At 37.0% G+C, this 25,704-nt stretch overlaps 1 protein-coding gene across 2 annotated transcripts in view; it reads right to left on the reverse strand.

The window, feature by feature from the left end:
- LOC111148332 (collagen type IV alpha 3 binding protein) overlaps window positions 1-25,704 on the reverse strand; it is a 132,438-nt gene that overhangs the window by 24,535 nt on the left and 82,199 nt on the right. The window contains exons 7-11 of one of the 2 annotated variants that reach the window (XM_022504839.1): window positions 19,567-19,724; window positions 15,517-15,609; window positions 4,502-4,588; window positions 2,024-2,116; window positions 1,437-1,514 (exon numbers count right to left, since the gene is read on the reverse strand). In XM_022504839.1, the coding sequence (XP_022360547.1) occupies window positions 1,437-1,514; window positions 2,024-2,116; window positions 4,502-4,588; window positions 15,517-15,609; window positions 19,567-19,724 (509 nt within the window). The remainder of the gene's footprint in view (window positions 1-1,436; window positions 1,515-2,023; window positions 2,117-4,501; window positions 4,589-15,516; window positions 15,610-19,566; window positions 19,725-25,704) is intronic. The other variant, XM_022504838.1, reaches the window with a different exon arrangement.

Below are 25,704 nucleotides of genomic sequence, written 5' to 3' on the forward strand. Positions count from 1 at the left end.
AAAAAAAAAAAAAATACATTTTGGACCTTAACCTTAACTTTCATCTTTACTGCATACTTAAAAAACAAATGTAAATTTTATTCATATGTAAACTAAGAAATCTGTTCTAAATTATGACTTTAAAAAACATTTACTGAAATAAAGTTGACCCTTGAACAACACAAGAGTTTGAACTGTGCAGATCCACCTACACATGGATTAGTTCCAATAAATATAGAGCAGTACTGTAAAGGTATTTTCTCTTCTTTACAATACTCTTCTTTTCTCTAAGTTACCTTACTGTAAAAATATAGTATATGATACATAGAACATATAAAATATATTTTAATGAACTGTTTATATTATTATAAGCTATTATTAAGTATTACTGGTTAAATTTGGGGGGGGAGTCAAAGTTTTATGTGGATTTTTGACTGGAAAGGTCGGTGCCCCAACCCTTACTCTGATAGAGAAAAAATAGTGTAGAAAATTGATTATTCAAAGAAATTATTATTATAAAAAGAGCTAATAAACAGCTATATAATAGCTAATAAAAGCTCACTTATCTAGCATTTACAACATGCCAGGCTCTAGTCAGATCACAGTCCTAGCTAAATCACAGAAGTGAAGCACAGAAGAGGTAGAAACGTTGTCCAAGATCATGCAACTAAGCAGGATTTAAACTCAGTCATTCTGACTAGAGAGCTCAGCTTCCTATCGTAAGGTAACATAATATAATGCAATAAAATACAATCACCATAAACATACAAAGCTGAATGGCAAAGATAAAAGGATTGAAAAATTTTAAAAACTAATGCTGATACTAAAAAACATTCCTTCGATATTAATTTGACTTTACTATGAGGACAGAGACTGTTAGCATCTAACTTCCTGTCTTAAATTCCTAAATATGTAATGATGCATCTGAACAGGAATATTAATTTATAATATCCAAGGGTAATTTGCATAACACAAATCAGTTAAATGGAGCTTAGTATGACAAGAGTAATGAGACAAATATTTAAAAAGATACTTCCTTGTTCAATTATGAGATACTGTAAATTACAACTGGGGCTGCTAAAACCTGCTTTTATGCTGTAATCTAACATATCTTGTAAACCATGTTCATCAAAGTTGCTGAATCCTGTCTGAAGAAAGAGATACTACATGATATTTAAAAACCAGGTATCTTCTACTTGTTGCAATTCTTGAAATCTTTCAGGAGTACCTCCTATATGGCAAAATTCCAAGCTATTCACAGCAGCCGATACAAAGGGCACATGCAAGCCTGACAGAGGAACTATTTAGTAGATACGGCCTTTTTAATGCTTATTGTTACTATTTAAAAATTCAAAACCAAAACCAGTGGCCTAACCAAAAGATACCTAGGAATTGGGAAAGCAGGCTGAAATATAGCACAGACAGACTCAAGTCCACTCTATACAGTCATACAGTACCTGGGAGCTGAATCTGTGAACATCGTCAGAGGCACTGACTAGATCAATGGAAGACATGGAGGAAGAGCGACTATAGGGCTACCAGAGACAGACAAAGAAAAAACCAAGTAATCAGAACAAAGGCACAACAGAGCATTCAGTACCAACTTCCAAACACAAGATAAAGAAAGAAAGAACAAAGCACTATATGAAACAAGCTCAGCAGCAAGTGCTGACTTAATGCACCTATTATGGTTTATGCTCCAAAATCTTTCTAAAAGGAATGCAGTACTTCCAATAATACAAAATAATATCACTTAACACCAAAGAAAAAAGTGATTTAACATAACTGGCTCCACTTCTGGTTAACTATTTTGGACTAGCAATTCCCTATCCTCCCACCCCCCCTTTCCCATTAAACAAAAAAGAAAACATTATATTCAGAAGAAGATTTCTAACTGTTTTGGAGGATGTATATGGAAGAAAGTATACAATACCCAAAAAATCTCATTCCTAAATTCAAGAAAAGGGAAAACTTTTACAACAAGATAGTTCCATCAACAATGAAGAACAATATATATTTTCAGTAATCTCTGGCATTAGCTTACCTTTTGGACAAACCTATGAGTCCCCACAGAAGAAAAGGCATCTCCAGATGGCATGGATGTAGGCCAGTGTAATCTGACCTTTTCACTCTGTGACTAAGAAAACATACAATGTTAGGTGGGAAGGTTTTGAAGTGTACTTTGCAGCTTAAGAATGGATAATATAATCTGAAACTACCAACATTTAATTACTGAACACTTTAGTACGTATAAATATTTGAATTACAAAAATACTCTGATGGTATAAGCCTTGCCATGACCTGACCCTTACTTCATGTACTCTAATTCAGTCTCTTCTTTTAGACTCCATAGATACTACTTTTGATTAGGGACTGGCTCTCTGATTTTGCCAGACTCTCTGATACCAGTATGGCATTATTTACCACGAATCTTCATTAACACTACTGTTGAAGTAATTTTTTATACCCAAACTCTGTCCAAATTATTCTAATCATTCCACTTCAGCAGGGTTGTGCAGGGTTGTGCATTTGAACCACTGTCACTATTTGATTCAGTTGTGTTACAAAGAACACAGCTCCGATATCTTTAGCTCCTTTCCATGAAGATATTTGGCCTTCAACCCACTGTGTCACTCCTCTTCAGTGGCCACTTAACCTCTGTTCTCCTCCTGAACTTGCCCAGTTTCTTCTCACTTATTCAATATCTACTACATAGAAAGTACCAGAAGCTGCATTGTTTGTTTGCTCATCTTGTAACTATGCAGAAGACAAGCAGTCATTTCTATTCAACACTATCTGAACAGAACTGCTAAGATCTCATTCTCACTCACCACTTCACTGAAAATTTCTTTCCTTTTTGTTGGTAAAAAATGTAGACCAATGTAAACTCAAAATGTGTCTCTGAAGAATACTTAAGTAGTGGCTGTGCTGTTGGGAGTCCTGTGCAAAATCTACTGCATACGAGGGAAATTATGTGAATCTATGGAACTAAGTTCATGGATTACTGACACTATTCTAGAGTATTACCACACTGTAATTACCCTTGTAATATCAACATGCCCATCAGGCAAGGAAAGTCATGGTCTGTTTAACGATCCATTTTGCAGAATATCTACCACAGCGTCAGGAACAGACTGAAATCAAGGAGCCCCATGAATATTGTTCTCCAAAGTTTACAAAAATTTTCATCGACCCTCTTAAACTCCAACTCAACCACCATATTTGGTAGAGTAGCACTGTACAGCCAGAAAGGATGATCTGAACCATCTTGTGTAACTCCTTGTTTTACATTTTAGAAAACCAAGGCCCAGAGAATTTAAGCAGTAAGTTTACAGCTACATTATTAGTCACCGGCAAGACTAAGATTAAAGTTGTATTGACCTACTCTCCCCAAAATACAACTTAGATTAAAACAAAAACAAAACAAAACAAAAAAACACCGATGTGAAGCAGAAGAAAAACAAAACAAAACAAAACAAAACAAAACAACATTTAAAAAGCCAAACACAAAGATACTCATTCAGGTAAATACTTTAGTGATCTAGAAATAGAACTCATTTAGGAACTGAAAGCTTCCATTCTTATTGAACGCGCATACCATCTTTTGGGGTTATTAAAAAAGGACTAATAAACTTTATAAATTAATGTAACAAAAACTTTTTATCACTGATTTAGAAAAAAATAATGAAAGAAAAACACAAAAAGCAAAAGTCACTATTGCAGGTGATTTACCCTCAGGGAGACAGACCAGTTAATGGGCATAATGGCCATCAATACCTTAGCAATGACAGGAATGAAAAAGCTAACTTTTTTATGCAAGTTCACTTGTAGTATAACTGATACACTTACAAATTTATTTGCAAGATGCTTAAAGCCCTGTTAAGAGTAACTAAAATTCTTCACCCTGAAGTACCATCTAGTGGTAATATATGATAACTGCATTGTTGCAGAATTAAAAGGAGGCAAAGGATCAAATTAATCCTGACACTAGAGTTGAAGGATTTAAGAAATCTTTTCCTTCAATGTCCACAGAAATAGCTGGGTATAACTGTTGTGAATTTGATAATGATAAAATACTGAGCAAAGTTAAAAGTGAGGAAGATATCGAAGGTGAAGGTAGTGAAAGCAATAGAGGAGACAAATTCTTGGTCATCTTCCTTGTGAATTCATATGGTTGGTACCTGTGAGAAATCCATAGACTGTTTCACTCAGATTAAACATATGCTTGTTCTTAATAAAGTTGGATACTTCAAGGGGAATAGGCAGAATATTTCCAGTTAGTTTCATGCTAATTATGCGTGATTCCTTTAAGCAGTCAGTGATCTCCTTTCTATTGCTTAAAAATTCACCAATGAAGGAACTGACTTGTAAAGATTCTTCTATATTTGTGACTCAGTGTAGACACAATTCATTTTCTAGGTTTACAGTTCATTTCTATTAGGTTCACAGATTTCAAATTCCATATACAAAATAACATACGTCAAGGAATGCCTAGTTTTAGGATTTTTAATAAAAGATATACCTGTTCCTCTATTTTATCTTGTCTGTCAAGAGCAGCTTCAACAGCATCAAAGAACTCTTCTTCATTAATCAGACTGTTTGGACCTTCCTATTCAAACACATGGAAGAAAAAAAAATCACTTAATCAAAGAAAACAAAAAAAAAAAATTTCCCTTGTTAAAAAGCAACTTAAAAAAAAATCCAACAACCCTTTTATCTCATCGTGCTTACCAAGCAAAAGAGCTATTCAGGGCTAAATCGACTGGTCTTTATCCTACTTGCCCCATTAGCAGCATTTCTTATGCAAATGACTCTCTTTGAAGAGTTCTCTCCCCTCCCTTGGATTCCTAATTTCCCAGTTCCTCTCTATCCAAGCCTCTTCTTTGGACTCCCTTAAATTAAATGTAGGTGTTCCTCAGGGTTCCACACTTGCTCTCCCACAGCACTTAATCATTTCTAAGGCTGTGGTCATCATGAGATGATTCCCAAATTCACAGCCTATCCATCTCTCTCCTAAATGTTAGACCTTTGCATCCAATAATACTTAAGACCTCTTCAGGTTAATGCTGCAGTTCACATCCAACCTGTCTAAAACCTGTTTCTTCCCCTATCTCTACACCAATCTAAGGCAGAATACAGGGCCTGTCCTGGATTCCTCCCACTTCCCTTGTTCAATCACCACACCCTTTAATCTTGCTTTCTAAATAGCTAGGTTTACCCGTGTCTATTCCTAAGGCTCTATCTTAATTTTAATTCTCACGTGCAAGACTGAAAAAGTCTGGGAAGCCCCCAGTTCACAACTGTCAACTTCAATCCACTCTCCTCACTGCAGGGAGCAAGAATTATTTTTCCAAACCGTAAATCTGAGAACTTCACTTGCTTAAAATCCATTCCCTGAGCATCTGCAAGGATTCTTACATCCCTTGCTAGCCAGTCTCACCACTCCCTACTCTCAATCAGCTCTACCCTCCAAAGATAAGGTCTTTCAGTTCCCCTGAGGCAAAATGTGTGTGTGTGTGTGTGTGTGTGTGTGTGTGTGTGTGTGTTTGCTTCTGGCTTCCAAATGTTTTCCTTCTTCTCAGCCCCTACAAGCACCCTATCTACTTCACCTGGTTAATAGCTACTTAGCCTACTCATTCTTATAGCTTTACCTAAAATGTCCTTTTCTCTAGGAGGCCGTCATCCCTGATTCAAAAACCTCTCAGTGCTAACAGTGCTTCATAACTGCCTGTAACTAGCCCGTTTTCCCATTACATAGGTAGGGCCCTCAGGCAGGATCCTGTATATCCCCATGCCTAGTACAGTGTCTTACATTTACAGTAAATCTTAAGTAATGAATTTAAGATTAAAAATTGCCAAAACTACGATGACAGAGGCAGTTAACTTTTGTTCAGTAATTAGAACATCATAAATGTTTGATAAGACCCCAAATAAGGTCATAATCTGAATGAGTGTCTAAAAACCATGCAAACATAGCACTCACAGAAGATAGATGGCTCAAAATATCAAAAGTAAGGGGAGGGGGGTAAAAAAGTATAAAAACAGAAGCCCTAAAGGCCTAAAGGGCATTTAACTTGATACCACAGGGAGTCAGTGAGAAAAAAACTGAAGTACCCTTAACAACCATTTTCTTCATTAAAGGAGCAAAAGGGAAGTACATCTCAGATGGATGGAAAACAATCATTTATTCAACAAATGCCACTAAAATAAAATACAGATTCTTACATTATACCATAATCTTAAAAAACCCATACGTACTGTTACAATATATTTAGAGGAGACCATTAAAAAATTTATAAACCCAGTAAATACAATTATTTAAAGTAGGGAATGCTTTTTTAAGCATGATACCAAATGTAGTAATCAGTACATCAAAAGACTGAGGGATTAATTACATTAAAGTATAAAACTTTTAGGGGTGCCTGAGTGGCTCAGTGGGTTAAAGCCTCTGCCTTCAGCTCAGGTCATGATCCCAGGATCCTGGGATCCAGCCCACATTGGGCTCTCTGCTCAGCAGGGACCCTGCTCCCCCCTGCCCTGCCTGCCTCTCTGCCTACTGTGATCGCTATCAAATAAACAAATAAAATCTTTAAAAAAAAAAAAAGCATAAACTTTTTTTTTTTTAAATGATTTTATTTATTTATTTATTTGACAGACAGAGATCACAAGTAGGTAGAGAGGCAGGCAGAGAGAGAGGGGGAAGCAGGGTCCCTGCTGAGCAGAGAGCCCGATGCGGGGCTTGATCCCAGGGCCCTGAGATCATGACCTGAGCCGAAGGCAGAGGCTTTAACTCACTGAGCTACCAAGGTGCCCCAAAAGCATAAAACTTTTATATGACAAAACCAATAATCAAAAGTTTAAAAAACTAAAAAAGGAAAAAAAATTGAAAAATGAAAAGCTAATCTTCCACATCTTCTAAATCAATATGAGAAAAAAAAACCCACAACTGAATAAAAATATTAAGGGACATGGATATGTGAGTCATTGAAGTACAAATACAAATGACCAGTAGATTTTTTTTTTAAAGAGAGTCTATCTAAATCATATCAACAAATAAGCAATTTAAAAAATCTGAAACGAGGGACACCTGGGTGGCTTAGTCATTAAGCATCTGCCTTTGACTCAGGTTGTGATCCCAGGATCCAGCCCCGCATTGGCCTCCCTGCTCCGAGGGAAGTCTGTTCTCCCCTCCTCCCGCTCTCCCTGCTTGTGTAACCTCTGTTGCCATGTGTCTGTCAAAAAAATTAAATCTTAAAAAAAAAAATATCTGAAACTAGTTAACAAATGTACTTATTAGCACAACATACCTCTGATGATGGAACAGAAGGCAAGCTGAAGACAAAGCATAAACTGAGGCCCTGTAACTTCCCCCCCACCCCCCACTCCTGGGTGGGATTCTTCCAGGAATTTTCCAACTATCTTAATGTTAATGCTTCACTAGAGGGAAAAATAATCTTAACTTGACAATGGCAAGGCCTCCAGTATCCCTTGAATCTTCCTTGACATATGAAAATCCTTTTGAAACCACCGTTTTTCCTAACCTCCCCCAACACCATAGTATATAATCAGCCACCCCTCACAACCCTGGGACAGCAGCTCTTTCTGCCCAAGGGTCCAGTAACAAATAATAAAACCACCTTTTTGCACCAGAGATGTCTCAAGAATTCTTTCTTGGTCGTCAGCTCCAGACCTCACCCCCCCTGAACTTGGCCTATATTCCAAAACCACATCATATGGTGCCCAATATGGGGCTTTGAGTCTTTATATCTGGACTCCAAGCTTCGGTGCAAACTTGGTGAGAACTTTCTCTTTTCTTTTACTCTCATCTCTGTGGCTCTTCAAGGAGTACAGTCCTATTGGAACATTTTCATGTCAATTGCTCAAGCTGTAATCCTCTAGCCCATGGCTTCTCTATGGGGAAGAGAAAGCCTGCCTTTTCGCTGGAAGTTAGTACCCTGGCCACGATGGCAATAACACCCAGAAACCTGATGCTCACTCTTTATTTCTATCCTTACACAAAGCTGTCTTGTCTTGGGGACACCTAAGTCACCAATGACTGCCAATCTTAAGACTCCCAAGTGAAGATTCCTCCTGATTGATCGAATATGATCCCCTCCACATCTCTGGTCTAGCCGCTTCTGGCTGTGGGACTTCCACTGGGAGCCAGCTGAAACCAGTACCCAATGGAATTAAAACCCAACTGGGGACCGTTCCCTAGGGAAGCTGACTGTAAAGACCACATGTGTTGGAATGTTGCTTAGATCACGATGGGTTTCCCTGTCTTCCCTTGCCTGACATGGACTGCCTCCCTCCTCGTTGGCGGGAAAACATTGTGTCTGCTGATGAGCTCTAGAACCGGGAACCCTTTCTCTGCTTTCTGGTAGCACTTTACCTCTTCTGTCTCCCCCTTCCCCTTCTCCTGTTTCTGCACCACCTTGGGTGCAGCCTGCATAACTGGCTTCCAAACCTTCCTCAGTGCCTCAGGCACTATGGCTCCTTCTCCCTTCACTGTCAAGAAGCAAGAAGAGCACCCCCTGGACCTAACACCACTTACTCCAGATTTCCCCACCAGTGTCTCAGGTAAAAACTGACAATAGGGAGGATCCAGGTGGAACATAATTCAATATTTAAACTAATTTAATTTTGTTGGCTTAATTAAGATAGGCATATTTCATTAAAATGTGAAACTTTTATTCTATTTTCATGGGTTAAGAAAGATTTCATAGTCTCTGGTAACCCGAAACTTTAAAAGTTTTGCTTGGATGATAAATGGGATTAATTGTTGGACATCTAGGTCTTTTCTAAATAAGATAAAGGGCTAAATCACTGATTACTAGACATAGGTTTGTGCTTTTGACTTCTTATTGCAGAGAAACTAAGGATATTTAAATCTGTTGGTAACATGTTCTGGGCTTAACTAATTCAGAAATTTGTTATCTAAAGAATTCTGGTGTAACAGGTCACAGATGGTTACTACTTAGTCTTCATTGGAGATAAGGTTTCTATGAGTGCAAAATTCTGCTAAATGTAATTATGTAAATGTAAATTATGTAAATGTAATTATGACTGATGGAAAAAAGGGAAACAACTCTGTGGAAAAAGAGGATATGTAAGGAAGATATCAAGAATGGAATGTAAGGAAGATATCAAGAATGGAAATATGTTTTTGTTGAAGGTAAAAGAAGGTAATTTTGTCCTAAATAATATGGTTGTTTAGAGAGATGGCTTGGGACAAAATCTGAATGCAAAAGAAAGTTGTAGAAGGTTTGTGATGGGAAAACTTTGGAACAGAATTTTAGGTGTGGTCAGGATGGACCTTAAAATTGAAATGAATGGATTTTAAAGTACATTGGTATAATGTTGAAAGTCTGCTTTCTCTCTGTTCAAACAGATAAGTTTTCTTGAATTGTCTGCTCTTGATAAGAAAATGTAAACAAAGTTTTTTCTCTTTTGTCTGTTCAGAAAACCAGTTTATTTATCAGGTCTTTAACATCCTTAATCCTATTTAGGTATGTGCCTTAAAACTTTCTAAGGTTTTAACAAACTTCTGCAAGATTTAAATCATGAACAAAGTTTCACTGCTTGTTTGGTAAGTTACCTTCTGGTAAAAGGTCATCATTACTCTATTTTAATTATTTAAGTGTTATGTGTCAGAGAAATAACCGGATTTCATTGCCAGCTATACTGTAACCGCTCATCAGATGTTTAACCATGTCCATTTTTTAGTCTTGTCATTTACAGTTATTCTTATTCTCTTGTGAAATGTTTCATCTTCAATAGAACTAAGGCTACATTCAAACTAAACAAGAATTAATAACATGGGATGAATGAACTAAAACATTATTGTGTTGTGACTCTCATTTGAAACACTGCTGGTTCTCTAATGTTTGCTCTTCCAGACTAAGGAAACTTTCTCTTAAGACATCAGTGATATATACAAATAATGATAAAGCAAATTAAAGTATTTAATTTTTCTCTCTACCTGAACCCTCTCATTCAAAAGGTCTAAGTATCCGTTCTTCCATGGCAATCATAATCATTTGCATAAGTGCATTATGAATCTTCTCCTTGTAATAGGACACCATTGAAAATGTTGGTTATTTTACCAAGGCTTTGACTGGAATGTCCTATTTAAGAGAGACATGCATAGACTCAGATATGACCAAACAGCTTTAAGAACTTAAGGCTGAATAAACCTAGAGCTATAAAGCCCCTTGGAAACGCTGGCCTAGTACCTTGCTTACAGAAGTTTCCAGCAGCCTCACCAGGTGAGTAACAAATGTCACTTCCTGGCAGGTGCAGGAACCTCAGGATACTCTGGGGACCTCGTGAAGAAGAATTCACTCAAATCTATAGGTATTGCAAGGATTGTCTGAAGGCAAGTACCTGGCTTGGCTTCTGGCCTGGGGAGGCTACTAAAAGTTCAACCTAGAGATTCCTTATAAAAGTTCCAGCAAAGGGGCGCCTGGGTGGCTCAGTGGGTTAGGCCTCTGTCTTTGGCTCAGGTCATGGTCCCAGGGTCCTGTGATCAGGCCCGCATCAGGCTCTCTGCTCTCTCTCTGTCTGCCTCTTTGCCTACCTGTGATCTCTGTCTGTCAAATAAATAAATAAATAAAATCTTTAAAATAATAATAAAAAAAAAATTCCAGCAAAGCAGCTTCTAAAAGATCTATATGATCACTCATTGTTCTTGCTGAGCTTAAAATAATTAGGCCAAGTTTGTCAAAACTGGACTTGTTTTGCAAACGAATTAGTCTTGATTTGGATACCTCTGGAAATGAGGATTATTTTTAGAGAGAAAAAAGTATATTTCAATAATGTACTGTTAGTTTTGATTGTCCTTATATGTTGTTTGCTTAAACTAGACAACTGAGGTAAACAGAAATAGCTTCTCTGTTTCTACACAATAGCTCATGTACAGATAATCTTATTGCTTGTTGTTCTGTGGGGATAATAACAGGACCTCATGGGCATATAATTATTTAGGGTTAATTCCCCAACAATTATATAACTCAACCGGCACCTTGACCAGTCCTGTGTGGCTGGGATGACAAAATCCTTCCCTAAAAGCCAGAGAACACCCCATTCCACAAGTCTATGGATGGCCCCACTTTCTTTATGATTGGACTGGAAGATGTATTTGGATGCCTTTATCTCTTGACAAGTCTTCTCTCATTTGCCAGTGATTCCCTGTAATTAGGATATTAATGCTTTACCTCAAACAAAGGTATTGACGGTAATATCCCTTAGTCATATTCATCCTAGAACCTACCCCTATTGAGGTAGAATTGCAAACAAAGGCTTTAGCCAAGCATACAATAGTCCTTTTGTTAGGAACCTCAAAGCTCACTTCAGGACAATCTCTGACTGTAATGACCTCACATCAGGTCCAGAGTGTCTTAGAGACCAAAACCCACCAATAGATACATAGGAAGCTGACTTACTAAACACCAGGCAAGGCTTACAGATATGCCTGAAATATCTTTAAAACCTGTCAAACTTTAAACCCAGCTACTTTGCTTATGCCTGGACCTGACCACTGTATTTCTATAGTATAGAACATAACTGTTCAGAGGTTATTGATCTTGTTTAGTCTAGTCTACCAGACTTAAGATGCCCCTATTAAAAATGCAGATGACAGTTGGTTTACCAACGGCAGCAGCTTCATGGAAAAGAGGGGTAAGAAAAGCTGGGTTTGCTATTGTCAGTCTTAACTCGGACTGCTGATGCAAAAGCCCTGTCAGCAAATACATCTTCCCAATGTGCTTTGCAATTGGCAGAAGTCTTAAAAATTAATATTTACAGTGACTCCAGACATAGTGACTTCCTAGTCCTATATGCCATAAGGAACAACTTAAAGAAAAGGGGATTACCGTCGAGCTGTAACTCTCCAATCAAATACGGGACTGAAATTACTACACAAATCCAAAGGATGGCCCTCCAAAACCGAGTAGCCCTTGAAATCCCGTCTGCACTTTAAAGAGGCCAAGTATATGACTGGCTCCTGGCTGGGACCCAATGGCAATGCAACTCTAACTTGTCCATAGGCTGGATAGGCCATTGTACTCTGGGTTTTGCCTGGGGGCACAAACACATTATTAAAACAATTACCAACCCAACTAACCTGCCAAATTTAAAACAATGGTGGCGCCTGGGTGGCTCAGTGGGTTGAAGCCTCTGCCTTCGGCTCAGGTCATGATTTCGGGGTCCTGGGATCCAGCCCTGCATCAGGCTCTCTGCTCAGTGGGGAGCCTACTTCTCCCTCTCTCTCTGCCTGCCTCTCTGCCTACTTGTGATCTCTCTGTCAAATAAATAAATAAAATCTTTAAAAAAAAATATATATATATATATAAAACAGTGGTGGACATGTTTTGTATAACATCGGTATGACCATCTAGCATCCATCTTTGTTCCCTCTTTGAGACTGGAGGTTATGTGGCACATGGCAACTCTTAAGCACATGGTCAAAGACTTAAATGACACTCAAAATAGCAAAGACTTAAATGATACTCAAAATAGTATTTCTCTATTAAATACTAAAGTAATACAAATGCATGAAGCAGTTCTACAAAACTTGTGCTATCATAAAAACAGAGCTGTGTATACATTCTAGATTACCACGAAAATATTTCTGGGTTTATAACTGACGTGAATACTCAAATAGGCACTTTAAATGATCTCCTTCCTTTAGTGACTGCTTAAAACTCCTAAACTGGAGGAAAATTATCAAAGGTCAACTATCAAAGGTCTTTTATTCAGACCAATATTAACCTTATTTTGACACTTTTGTCAGGGTGTCTTCCTTCCAAGTGCCAAGATTCCTTCACTGCCATAACTTCCAGCTAACAAACCCTTTCTACTCAAGGAAGGTTGTCTATGTTGAGCTCATTGGATTCAGCTGCCTCCCCATGCAACTCCCCTATATGTTCTCCAACTGACCAATATTGACTCATATGTAGACACATCTATACCCTACTCAGGAGAAAACCTAACAGAAGATGAGACCTTCCACCTTCAACAACCTTAAAGATTTAAGGGTCAAAACTTAGGGGGAAATGATGAGGGAACAGAAGGCAAAATGCAAACTAACACCCTGAAACCTCCCCCCCAACATCCCACTCCTGGGTGGGATATGTGTGACATTCTTTCGGGAATCTCCCAACTATCTTAATGTTAATGCCTTGCTAAAAGGAAAACAACCTTAACTTGACAATGGCAAGGCCTCCAGTATCCCTTAAATCTTCTTTAACATGAAAATCCTTTTGAAACCACCATTTTTCCTAACTTCCCCCAGCACCATAGTATATAATCAGGCACCCCTCACAACCCTGGGGCAGCAGCTCTTTCTGCCCAAGGGTCCTGCCCCTGTGCTTTAATAAACCACCATTTTGTACCAAAGACATCTCCGTAGGCTCCAGATCTTACCCACTGAACTTCTCCTATATTCCAAAATCACATCAACTCCTTTTTCTGTCCTGCTTTTCTCCATGTCCTGCTTTTCTCCACCCTCCTTCCCCCCAAAACCCTTGTAAACACAAGTGAAGTAAAACAAGCATACAATTACACTTATATATGGCTGGCAGGAGATAAACTGGTACCAGTTGTTAAACACACAGGCTTTTTGTATTTTCTGTAATCTTCCTACATGAACATCTGGTTTTACTTATATTATATTATGAAAAAAATTAGGTAATTTTAAAAAGCTGACAGTTCACCCCCAAAATAAACCAAAAATAGCAAAAAACAATGTGCTTAGCTTCAGAATTAAAATTGTAATAGCTTATATCCAGGAACCTTGTTTTTAAAAACCCCAAGGGTATCTAATGACATGATTTTTACACATTCTAAAAGGAGTAATTGACAGGTTAATAATTTTGAAGTATTTCAGCTCAAACCTCATCATTATGAATATCCACACCTGGAAATCAATTCCAACATAAAACATAGTCAATAGCAACTCTGGTTTGTTTCCCCCCCACCCCGCCCCTTTCTAAAATAAAAACAGGGGCGCCTGAGTGGCTCAGTCAGTTAAGTGTCTGCCTTTGGCTCAGGTCATGATCCCAGGGTCCTGGGACAGAGTCCCACATCAGACTCCTGCTCAGTGGGAAGGCTGCTTTTCCCTCTCCCTCTCCCACTCCCACTGCTTGTGTTCCCCCTCTCGCTGTGTCTATCTGTCAAATAAATAAAATCTTTAAAAATAAAAACACTGAGGAAATTTTTTTTTTTTTTTTTTTTAAGATTTAGACATTTATTTGAGAGAGAGTGAGTGCAAAAGAGTAGGGGAGTGATAGAGGGAGAGAATTTTCAAGCAGAATTCCTGCTGAGCACTGACTCCAACCTGGGGTTTTGATCTTGGATCCATGAGATCTTGACCTGATCTGAAACCAAGAGTTTCAGCTAACCAACTGAGCCACCTCTCTTTCCTATTTTTTTTAAAATATAAACTAACCAGAATTATGTTTTTTTAAGATTTTACTTATTTTGAGAGAGAGAGAGAGCACATAAGTGGGAGGAGGGGTAGAGGAAGAAGGAGACTCCCCGCTGAGCAGGGACCTAGAAGAGGGGCTGGACCCGAGGACCCTGGGATCATGACTCAAGCCAAAGACAGATGCCCAACTAACTGAGCCACTGAGGCACCGCTAACCATAACTGTTTTAACATTCTCTTCTATCTCCATGATACCCTTTATCACTTCCTTTTTAAAATGTACATTTCAGGAATATCAACAATGTCAGAGACTATTAACAAATATATTTTTCTCTTTTTTTTTTTTAAAGATTTTATTTATTTATTTGGCAGACAGAGATCACAAGTAGGCAGAGAGGCAGGCAGAGAGAAGGAAGCAGGCTCCCTGTGGAACAGAGAACCCGATGTGGGGCTCGATCCCAGGACCCTGGGATCATGACCTAAGCCAAAGGCAAAGGCTTTAGCCCACTGAGCCACCCAGGTGCCCCTTAACAAATATATTTCTTATACCTCTTTCCCTCTAAAGAAATATTGTGGAAAACAGCTTATAAAATAATATGTGTATGTGCATGGAGAGGGAAAATTTATTAATCACTTAACAAAGAAACAAAAGAGGGAAAAAGGTTGGTTTCAGATCTTTTCAACTGAGAAGGACAAGGTAACGAGGACAGTTCCAGCTCTGCTGTGGACAGGACCTCACAGTATATTATAAAGTGCACACTAAAACCCTTTTGTCTGTATAGTGCTCAGGGTTTTCCTCTATAAATTGCTTTGCTTTTATTAAAAAGAAAATTAAAAGATAACATTAAAAATTATCGTCTTCCACAGTTAAGATAAAAACTTGTCCTATAATGCAGACAGGCTAATAAATGAGTCTTTGAAAAGCCTACACTAATTTCAGTTAGTAAGCCTAACACATATTATGAAATATACATTTAATTAAATACTGAAGAACATACTACAGGTCTAGAATACTTAAAGGTTGTAAAAGTATTATTTAAAAATTAATCACTTTTGTGACGGATATGGCCTGTATTTTCCTCCTTCTAAAATCAAAATTTAACTTCATACCTCATAATCTGGCCCTCCAAAGTGGGATTTTTTCTTCAGTTCTGTCATGGCATTTTTGTATGCTTCCTCTATTCTTCTTCTTTTCTCAGTTTCCTGTTTTGTTTTTTTTTTAAAGAAGCAAGTAAAAAATTATCATTTAGGGAGATTTTCTCTGCGTTTCACTGAAATTTTATAATTTGGCCAAACAGCAATGACAACCCCCCCCCCACTTTATTCCTGTGAAAAATGAGCCTGATTCGGTCCAAGAAAACACTTTTTCTCTGAGCTATACATTACACACAAGCTACCATTTAAATCAGCAAGAGCCACCTCATAGGTCGGTTATGGATTTAGATGAATTAAGTAACTGCCAAAGTACCTACACTTAAAGAAGGAAAAAAAAGAAAAAAGATAACACCGCAGACATGCTTACAAGATAATCATGTGTTTGTATCCCCCGCCCCCCTCAGTAAAAGGTGTATCTATTTTGTTTTAAAGAAAAGCAATGGATACCAGGAAGAAAATAACTCAATTAACAAGTGAAATCAATGAATGTTAAAATATATTCTAAGAAAGATAAATTTCTGGTACTTTTCCATTGCTGGTTAAAACTATTTCAGGGCTGAAAAAAGAGCTTAGATTTCTACTTGAACCCTCTCCTTTAAATCTATAGTTCTAAGCAGTTAGAAGACCCAAGGCCAATACTTAAAAGAAAAAGGTTGCCTCTGGCACCAATCTCAAACTTATTTCTACAACCATAGATTGCACTGGTCAAATCTGATAACTTAAGTCTAAAAAGCTTGTAAGGAACCTAATGCTTTTATTCCCTTAACTCAAATACTTAAGGGCTCAATTAAAGTTCACATGAACTCACACAAAGCTAACTACTTCCAAATAACTATCAGAACTAAAGTTCATGCAAATTAGCATATTAGTTCATTAGAACCAAAGGGTAATTTCTTCATACTCAAGAGAAAGCGGGTCTATAGACCCACCAGAACGGCTAAAATTCAAAAAACAAAACAAAGAAATAGCCACAAAACCATGACAATCCGAAGCGTTGCCAAGAGTGAAGAGCAAATGAATTCTCATCTATTGCTGGTGGAAGTATAAACTGATATAACCACTTTGGAAAGCTGTTTGCCAATATCCGCTGCAGCTAGCATATACCCTCTGAACCAACAATTCTACTGCTAGGTATGTACCTATATCCACCAAACACCAGGTACAGGAATGCTCACAGCAGCTTTATTCACAATAGCCAAAATATAAAAACTTAAGTTTCTACCAACAGGAAAAAATGATAAACAAATTGAAGGCATACAATGAAATATAATAAAAAAGAATAAACTACCAGTAAATGTAACGAAACAAATGAATCTCTCACAGTTATGTTAAATAACAGCACAATGACCCTGGAAAGTATACATGGCTACAAATGCAGTAAGTTAAGTTTAATGCTGAGGGGGAAAAAAGCCAAACACAAGAGTGTATATGGTCACATCTTGAGATGGTGTAAGGTATGGACCAGGGAGTCATGCAGGAACCTTCAGGTGCTATAAAAATTCTTTATCTAAGTGGTGGGTATAGGGGTGTATACATATGCACAAAAATCAAGTGGTACACTTATAGTTGGGGCACCTGACCATATTTATGCTATATCTTAACTTTAAAAACTGAACACAACAAAAAAGTACAGCACAGCAATAATATTCAAAGGATTTAAGGGAAAATGAATAAGCATGTGAAATTACACACATGCAAGCCTATTAAAGTAAGCAAATATCTTCAACGAATAGGTTTTCTCTTGTTAACATTGTTGACAACTAAAATTGTGCAATCTCATAATTTTTGGTCTTCTGGGACATGACTTAAGTATACTTCTATAGTAGAAGGGATCATTATTATAGGTAACCAAGAAAAATCATCACTAGATATTAATTTTCTATTATTCAGCTGAAAGAATAATGGAACTGACATTAGGAATTAATATAAACAATTTTGTTATCAAATAGCTCTTATTATATCACCTATTACCCACTTAATTGTCTCATTAGATTCAGCTCTTTGAAGGACAATTTCCTGTTTATTGCCGTCTCCTCATTTCTAGCTTAGAGCTTAGCACACTACAAGCATATAAATACTTTTTGAATGAAACAGAAACTTCAATTAAACCATATTAAATTATCATTGTACTTTCCTTCCCAATTATAAGTTACTTAAAAGACATTTGTTGATAAACAACACTCTCTATTCAAGAACCTTCTATTCCTTATACTCTATTCCGTATATATACACACATTATATATATGTATATATATCACACACACACACACATATATATAAGTATACACACACATATACAAACTCACACTGCATATCAAACATACCCACACTCACATTTCATATAAAATGTAACTGAAATCCTATTTCAACTTAGAGAAAAAATTAGAGTGAATAAGATTTGACATTAGACCTGTAAAAAACCGTAAAATGCAGTGGTTTCTCAATTTCAATTAATATTGCCATCACTTGTGGCTGTTCTTTGCTTGCATGCTGCACAGAAAAGCAACAAACTTATTTTTTCCCAGATCCTTTTGTGTTCCTCAATGAAGAAAAAGAATAGATAAGACTGAATACAGTGAAGATAAGCAAAAGTCCACCTCCCTATCCAGCACTGCAAATAAGAAACTTGATTGCTGAAAGGATGGGAAAGCCATGTTTCATTTTTAATGAATATTTTTTAGGTTGTGTGATTAGAATTTATGAATGAAGATTATGATTCCTTAGTGAAGGATAAAAAGATGAGAGACTGAAACCTTAAGAAAAAGGTACCAGAAAGTTCAAAATAAGCTAGTCTGGACATGTTGAACACTTCTCTTGAACTACTGGACTAAGGGAATTAAGGGGTTGTCCTGTTTTCTCAACACATAATTTTTTGTGTGTGCATGAAATCTTCTAAAAATTCAATTTGATCCACAGTGGTAGAGAGTTGAAATCTCTGAAGATGTAATAGTTTGACTCCAGAATAATGGAATGTCTGTACCTTAAATACACATTTTCACTACTTGTTTTTAAAGAATACGTATTACCTGTCAATATAGTTTTTACTGTCACCTACACTTGAGAATTCTTTTCTTCTACACAGAGGGGCTTCCTTATATACACAGTACTAATCAAATCCTGTAGCATCCTGCCATTGTATCAGTGGTAATATTGCTTTACCTAGTTTCCTGCTTAAACTGATAAGACCTTCAAATACTACAAGCAATCTGACTCATTCATAACAGACAACATTAGTCAGCTAATGTCTGGCCTAGTATTCTGAGCTGAAATAAAAAATAGGATAAAATCCTTCCAACGGCTACTTAGCATCTCTGGACCAGTCTCTGGGCCTTTTCCTTCCTCCTATAAAATGATGGCATCAGACCAGAACTAAATCTTCTAAGATAAGTTTTCGTTTTAACATTTTATTATTTTCCTGATGTTGAATTCTAAATAGAAGTTTTCCTACTAAACAAATTTACTGAGTCATAGCTGACACTAGGAACTAAACATTCGTATTGTAATGTTACTATCAGTGTTGAAATTTAAACAAAAGTGGAAGCAGGTGAACATGAGGCAAATGTTCCATGAACAAACATATGTTAAATAACAGCACAATGACCCTGGAAAGTATATATGGCTACAAATGCAGTAAGTTAATGTTTAACTTTATAAATTGGTGTTTCAGTTCATACAACTTAAATGTAGCTTCATATATTTCACAATAAAGCTAAGTAATGTTAAGTGACTCATCATTTCTATTCCAAGGCATTACTATTACTAATACATAAATTTCTGCATTAAAATCCTACCACAAATTTGTATTGTATAGTAACTGAATACGTAACTTGTAAATCTCATTAGGAAAATAAGTTTAAGATGCCTACAAAGTTTCAGAGGATTAGTACCTCTTGCTACTTCTATCAATCCCAATAGATTCTTCCCTAAGAAGTTAGTTTAAATGTTCAATCTGTTGATTGAAATAAAATCAGACTATTTTTTAAGAGGAAGAAAAACAATATTTACCTTATCTAGTCTCTTTTGCCAGCTGTCCTCACGTTTTACCATTAGTTCAATACAATGAGAAAGTGTAGCAAGGATTCCCGCAGTAGTTGCTTTAAAAGTTATCGCCTCCCCTTTAAAGTCTATGCCATTAATTCCTCGTGGTGTTACATGTGGAAATACTGGGGGAAAAAAAAAAAAGTTACTCACTGAAAGTCTTTCTAATGACGATTAACTCTTCATCAAAACTTCACACTAGAAGATGTTTAAAACCCAGCAAGTAAGAGCAGACTTTTGGATTATAATTTCCCTTTTGGTGGCCAACAACGAAAATTTCCATTCCACACTCCATAAGCAAAGAAGCTTGTGGCAGCATATGTACTTTCATATCTTTTTTTCTGGATTCTGTTTCCTGAAATCTATTTGCTATACTGCACCCAGTGAACAAAGTGGTAGGAGGAATAATACTTTAACAATAACAACCTGATGGCTTAAAGCGGGACCAAATTACAGCAAGAACAACTTTATATTTTGAAAGATCTAAAATTTAAAAAAATACCTAACAATAAACTGTAGAATTGAAAAAGGTAATGTAAAACTTTTAAATAAACATCCACATTTTGGTCACACACTGGTCTGAGACCAGTGCACACTTTAAATGGCTCTTACGTTTATGTTTTATAATTTTAACTCAGAGTTCACCTTTGAATTAATGAAAAGTCTTAGAACTCACAAGATGCAAGCAAGAGAGCATAGTATCTTATACTCTTAACTAATAAGAAACCATTCCAATTGAACACTTATAAGTGAAATAATGATACTCTCAACTTTAAAAATTCATATGTAGATATGACAGCAAAGGTACAACTCACAAAAGAACAAACTGATAAAGTGAACTTCATCAAAATTTAAAATTTCTGCTCCTAAGAGTATTAAAAGAATAAAAGTTATATAGAATGAGTAAATCTTCAGGTCTAATGTAGGGCACGATGACTATACTCAATAATACTGTGCTGATCCTCTACCCCTGAAGCAAATGATACATTACATGCTAATTTAAAAAACAAACAAACCCAGCACCAGGTTGGGGGGGGTGGGGAAACAGTGTGCAGAATACTAGAAATTTACTGAGACAGATTTAAGGTGCTCTCATTACAAAAATGGTAACTATGCAAGGAGATGTTATGTTAAATAGCTTGACTGCTATTTAATCATTTCACTATGAATATCAAAGGGCTCGATCCCAGGACCCTGACACCATCATGCGAGTGGAAACCAAGAGTAGGTCACTTAACTGAGACACCCACGCGCCCCAAGACGAAAATTTTAAAAAGACTGACCATGCCAAGTGTTGTGGGGATTTGGAGGAACCAGAACTATTCTATATGGCTGGTAAAATGAACCTAGGTGGTGGTTGTTTTTTGTTTTTAAGATTTTATTTATTTATGAGTGAAAGAGAACATGAGGGGAGAGGTCAGAGGGAGAAGCAGACTCCCTGCTGACCTGGGAACCTGATGTGGGACCCCATCCTGGGACTCCGGGATCATGACCAGAGCCAAAGGCAGGGCTTAATCAACTGAGCCATCCAGGTGCCCCCTTGGTGGTTTTTCAAAAAACCACCACTATTGACTAATGACCTCAAATAAAATATATGTCCATAAAAACACTGCACACAAATGCTCATAGCATTATTTGTAAAAGCCAAAAACTATAAACAACCCAAATGTCCATCAAAAGAGGAAAGGATAAGCAAATTGTGTTGTATCAAAATAAGGAAATACTACTTAGCAATGAAAAGAAATCAAATACTAATATAAACAATAACATGATGAAAGTCTAAGAAAGAAACCAGGCTAACCCACTCCCCCCACACACTGCGTGAGTCCTTTATATTAAACTTGAGAACATACAAACTAACCTATAGTGACAGAAAAGATTGGAGTGGTTGTTTGGGAACAGAGAGAGGAGGGATGATAAAAGGGATGGAGCAAACTTCTGGGAGTGAGAGAGATGGATAATGATATTGATTATAATGGTACTTTTAAGATAATATCAAAACTGACCAAATTATGTACTTTTAATATGTGCAGTTTACTGTAGGTTAATTATATCTCAATAAAACTGTTAAAAACCATATTTTTTATTATATTTTCTGAAAACCCTATCATTGTAACTTCTATATTTTCTATCACTGTTACCAAGATTAGTTTCATTATGAACTATTTTTATTAAAGCAAAGAAATCAAAGGTCATCTGTGTTCTGCATAAAAGAATGTGTACAACTAAAATAATGTATCCTCTTCTGCTGAAAGCTAATTTATATGCTTTATATATAAACTTTATATAGAAGATGAGAGAGTGACATGAAATGTTATTGAAAAAACTCTAGAAATACAGAAATGTACCTCTTCAGCTTTACTTACAACTTTCAGAATGATACAGGGATTATGTAGGAAGTGAATTATCTTATTTTTCTTTTTTCTTTTTTAGAGAAGGAGGGAAAGAGAAAAAGAAAGGGTAGGGGAAGCGGAGAGGGAGATAGAAAATTTTAAGCAGACTTTGTGCCCAGAGCAGAGCCTGATGCAGGGCTCAATCTCACACCTTAGGATGATAACCGGAGCTAAAATCAGGAGTTAAGACGCTTAACTGAGCCATCCAGATGCCTACCCCCCCAATCCCCCACCTCCCACCCCGCCACCAACTTTATTTTCTTTCTTTTCTCCTCTCCTTCCTCCCTCCGCTTTTTTTTTTTTTAAGAGGGAAAGGGTGGGGAAGACTCTCTTAAAGAGACAAGGTGACATGCCACAGTTTCCTCTGAGAAAATGATACACTGTAATACAAGGAAATAAAAAATATGTGACTGTAACCATGTCAATGAAAGGCAGAAATGGAAGAAATTAGAAAATGACCTGTAAATCTAGATTTGTAAGTATTACGCTCCAAAGATTACCATTCAGATTTATAGTTCTTTCAGCTGAACTCTTAACTTTATACACTTTAAAACTCTTTTAAAGGTATGAGAACTCAGAAAATTAAGGAACTATAAACTCTCATCAACATGTCAAAAATAAAATGCTGAGAGAAGCTGAGCAATTTGAAATCCTTTTATTTCATTAAGACTACACACTATTTTTGAATAGTAGGCAACCTAAGGGGGAATCCCCACAGTTTCTGTAGTGAGTTTTTTTTCATTTCCTTACATCAAAAAGATTGTGTATCTGTCTGTATGTGTTTGTGTGGTACACAGACATGTGGGAACAGAAAAATATTGGAAGGTAAGTCCTTCTCAACATAAGGATGGCAATTTGTTTAAATCTCTCACCTGTCTATTATGATAAAGAAGAAACACGGTTGAAGACCATCATACTGCTATCCATCACACTAGGGTTAACAATCAGTTAGTTTGGACTACTGGCCTACTGACAATGCACTTTCTCTAAGATACAGTTGGCTAAAAATTTTTCACATGAAAAAGTCTCTGAGCTAAAAGGGGATGAAAAGTGGTAGTACAAATTTTCTGTTTGGACATGCACAGGGACACAGATTAGGTGGAAAGAAAGAACAGGGTATTGCTCATGTTTCCTAGAGTAATGCATGTTTCATTAACACTAAATTTCCTCTTTGTGAGTTTCATCAAGAGTATGCCTTGATTTGATCAGTTAATATGTATAGTCATTCGTTTATATAGTTGACATGATAAAATGCTCTTGTGTATTATTTATAAAATAAGAAGAGATGTAAATTAGAAAACTGGTCAGAAAATATAGCTAAGTGGGAACAAGTGGAAAATATAAAAGACATAAAAATCCACATAAGTGGCCATCTCTAACATTTAATACAATTTAATCATAAGAAATGAGGGTTTATGTAGGGACTTTTTTAAAGATTTATTTATTGTGGCCCCTTGGTGGCTCAGTCAGTTAAGCGTCTGCCTTCGGCTCAGGTCATAATCCCAAGGCATACTCCTGATGCCATAATCCCAGGGTCCTGGGATGGAGCCCCACATCAGGCTCCCTGCTCAGCAGGGAACCTGCTTCTTCCTCTCCTCCCCACTTGTGCTCTCTATCTCTGTACTGCTCTCTCAAATAAATAAAATCTTTTTAAGATTTTATTAAAGATTTATTTAAAAAGATTTTGTTTATTTATTTGACAGAGAGAGACACAGCGAGAGAGGGAATACAAGCAGGGGGAATGGGAGAGGGAGAAGCAGGCTTCCCGTTGAGCAGGAAGCCCGACCTGGGGCTAGATCCCAGACCCTGGGATCATGACCTGAGCCGAAGGCAGACACTTAACAACTGAGCCACCCAGGTGCCCCATAAATAAAATCTTTAAAAAAATGTTTGGTATCTTTTCAAAGAACCAAATTACAGTTTGTGGGTTTTTTTTTATTAATTCATCATAATTTAATTGTGATATCTTTAATTTTATTAATTTTGATATCTTTTCAAAGAATCAACTTATAGTTTGTGTTGTTTTTTTGTTTTTGTGTTTTTTTAATTTTATTTTTTAGATTTTATTTATTTGACAGACAGAGATCACAAGTAGGCAGAGAGGCAGGCAGAGAAAGGAGGAAGCAGGCTCCCCGCTGAGCAGAGAGCCCGATGTGGGGCTCAATCCCAGGACCCTGGGATCATGACCTGAGCCAAAGGCAGAGGCTTTAATCCACTGAGCCACCCAGGCACCCCAGTTTGTGTTGTTTTTTTGGGTCTCTTTTTAACATTTTATTTATTCATGTGAGAAAGAGAGAGACAGAGAAAGAGTTAATAACTGACTGGGGGAGAGGCAGACGGAGAGAGAGAAGCAAACTCCCCACTGAGTAGGGAGCCTGCGGAAGGCTTGATCCCAGGACCCTGGAATCACAACCTAAACCCAAGGCAGATGCTTAACCATGTGAGCCACCCAGGCAACCCTCTTTCTTCTTTTATAATAAAGGTGTTTCAGCTATAATTTTCCTTCGAAGTACAGCTTTAGCTGCAGGCCATCTGTTTTGGTATCTTATATTTTTGCTTACATTCATCTTATAGTGTTTTCTCATTTCCTTTGTGATTTTTATCTTTAATTCACTGGTTTTGTATGAGTGTGTTAATTTCAATGCATTTGTGAATTTCCTAACCCTGGGATCAGGGCCTGAGCCAAAGGCAGCCACCCAACCAAATGAGCCATCCAGGCGTCCCAACAGAAGAAAATTTACATTCGAGGTAAATAAGAAATTTATTCACAAAAGATTGAGGCAACAGTCCTTCTACCATGATCTAAAATTCCTAAGGTCTTTAACTAAGGAAGGTGTTTTTGTAACCAAAAATTCCTCCTCTGGTCTAAAATCCAAACTACTTTAATTGCCTTTCTTCTTATCTTAGAACCTAGGGAAGTTTTACTCTACTTTTCACAAGCCACCCTTAATCCAATTCTTGGAATACATACAGCTTACTATCAGGTTGATATAATAGTTTTAAATTTTTAAAAAACTCAACATATTCACTACCACAATATGTGATCTAGACCACATCTTTAATGATGGCCATAATGGTGAGTATCATTATAAAGACTACTCCCAAGAATGAAGTATCATTTCTCCCTTTTCTGATGCTTGTCTAATCCAGCAGAAAGACCCTGTCTTTATTTGAGAGATGAGTGACACCCTAAGTCCCAGCTAAGATCAAGTAGTACCAGGTTTAAAGACTTCATGTTTTGTTCACTTTACCAGGTTATTAAGCTTCCAACTTATTTCTAGAGGTTAACCACAGAAGGATACTTTCCATCTATGGTGATTAACAAGAATTAATTTCCATCAACACTAAGAAAGGAATTATTTTAAACAGTGAATTCCACAAGTGTGGAAACATGACTCATGATTTAAAAAATTATGCAAACATCTTGTAGGGGTATTTCTCAAAATGACTTTAATAACCCTGTACTCCTGTTGCTTGGTTTAAAGGCTCTTTTCAAAAAAAGAGAGACTGTGGGACACCTGAGTGGCTCAGTGGGTTAAGCTACTGCCTTTGGCTCAGGTCATGATCTTAGGGTCCTGGGATCGAGTCCTGCATCTGGCTCCTTGCTCAGTGGGGAGGCTACTTCTCTCTCTGCCTCTGCTTGCTACTCTGCCTGCTACTGCATCATCTCTCTTTCTGACAAATAAATAAAATCTTAAAAAAAAAAAAAAAA

This window comes from Enhydra lutris, unplaced genomic scaffold, assembly GCF_002288905.1.
Source record: "Enhydra lutris kenyoni isolate GAN:26980312 unplaced genomic scaffold, ASM228890v2 scaffoldscaffold19, whole genome shotgun sequence".
Lineage (NCBI taxonomy): Eukaryota > Metazoa > Chordata > Mammalia > Carnivora > Mustelidae > Enhydra > Enhydra lutris.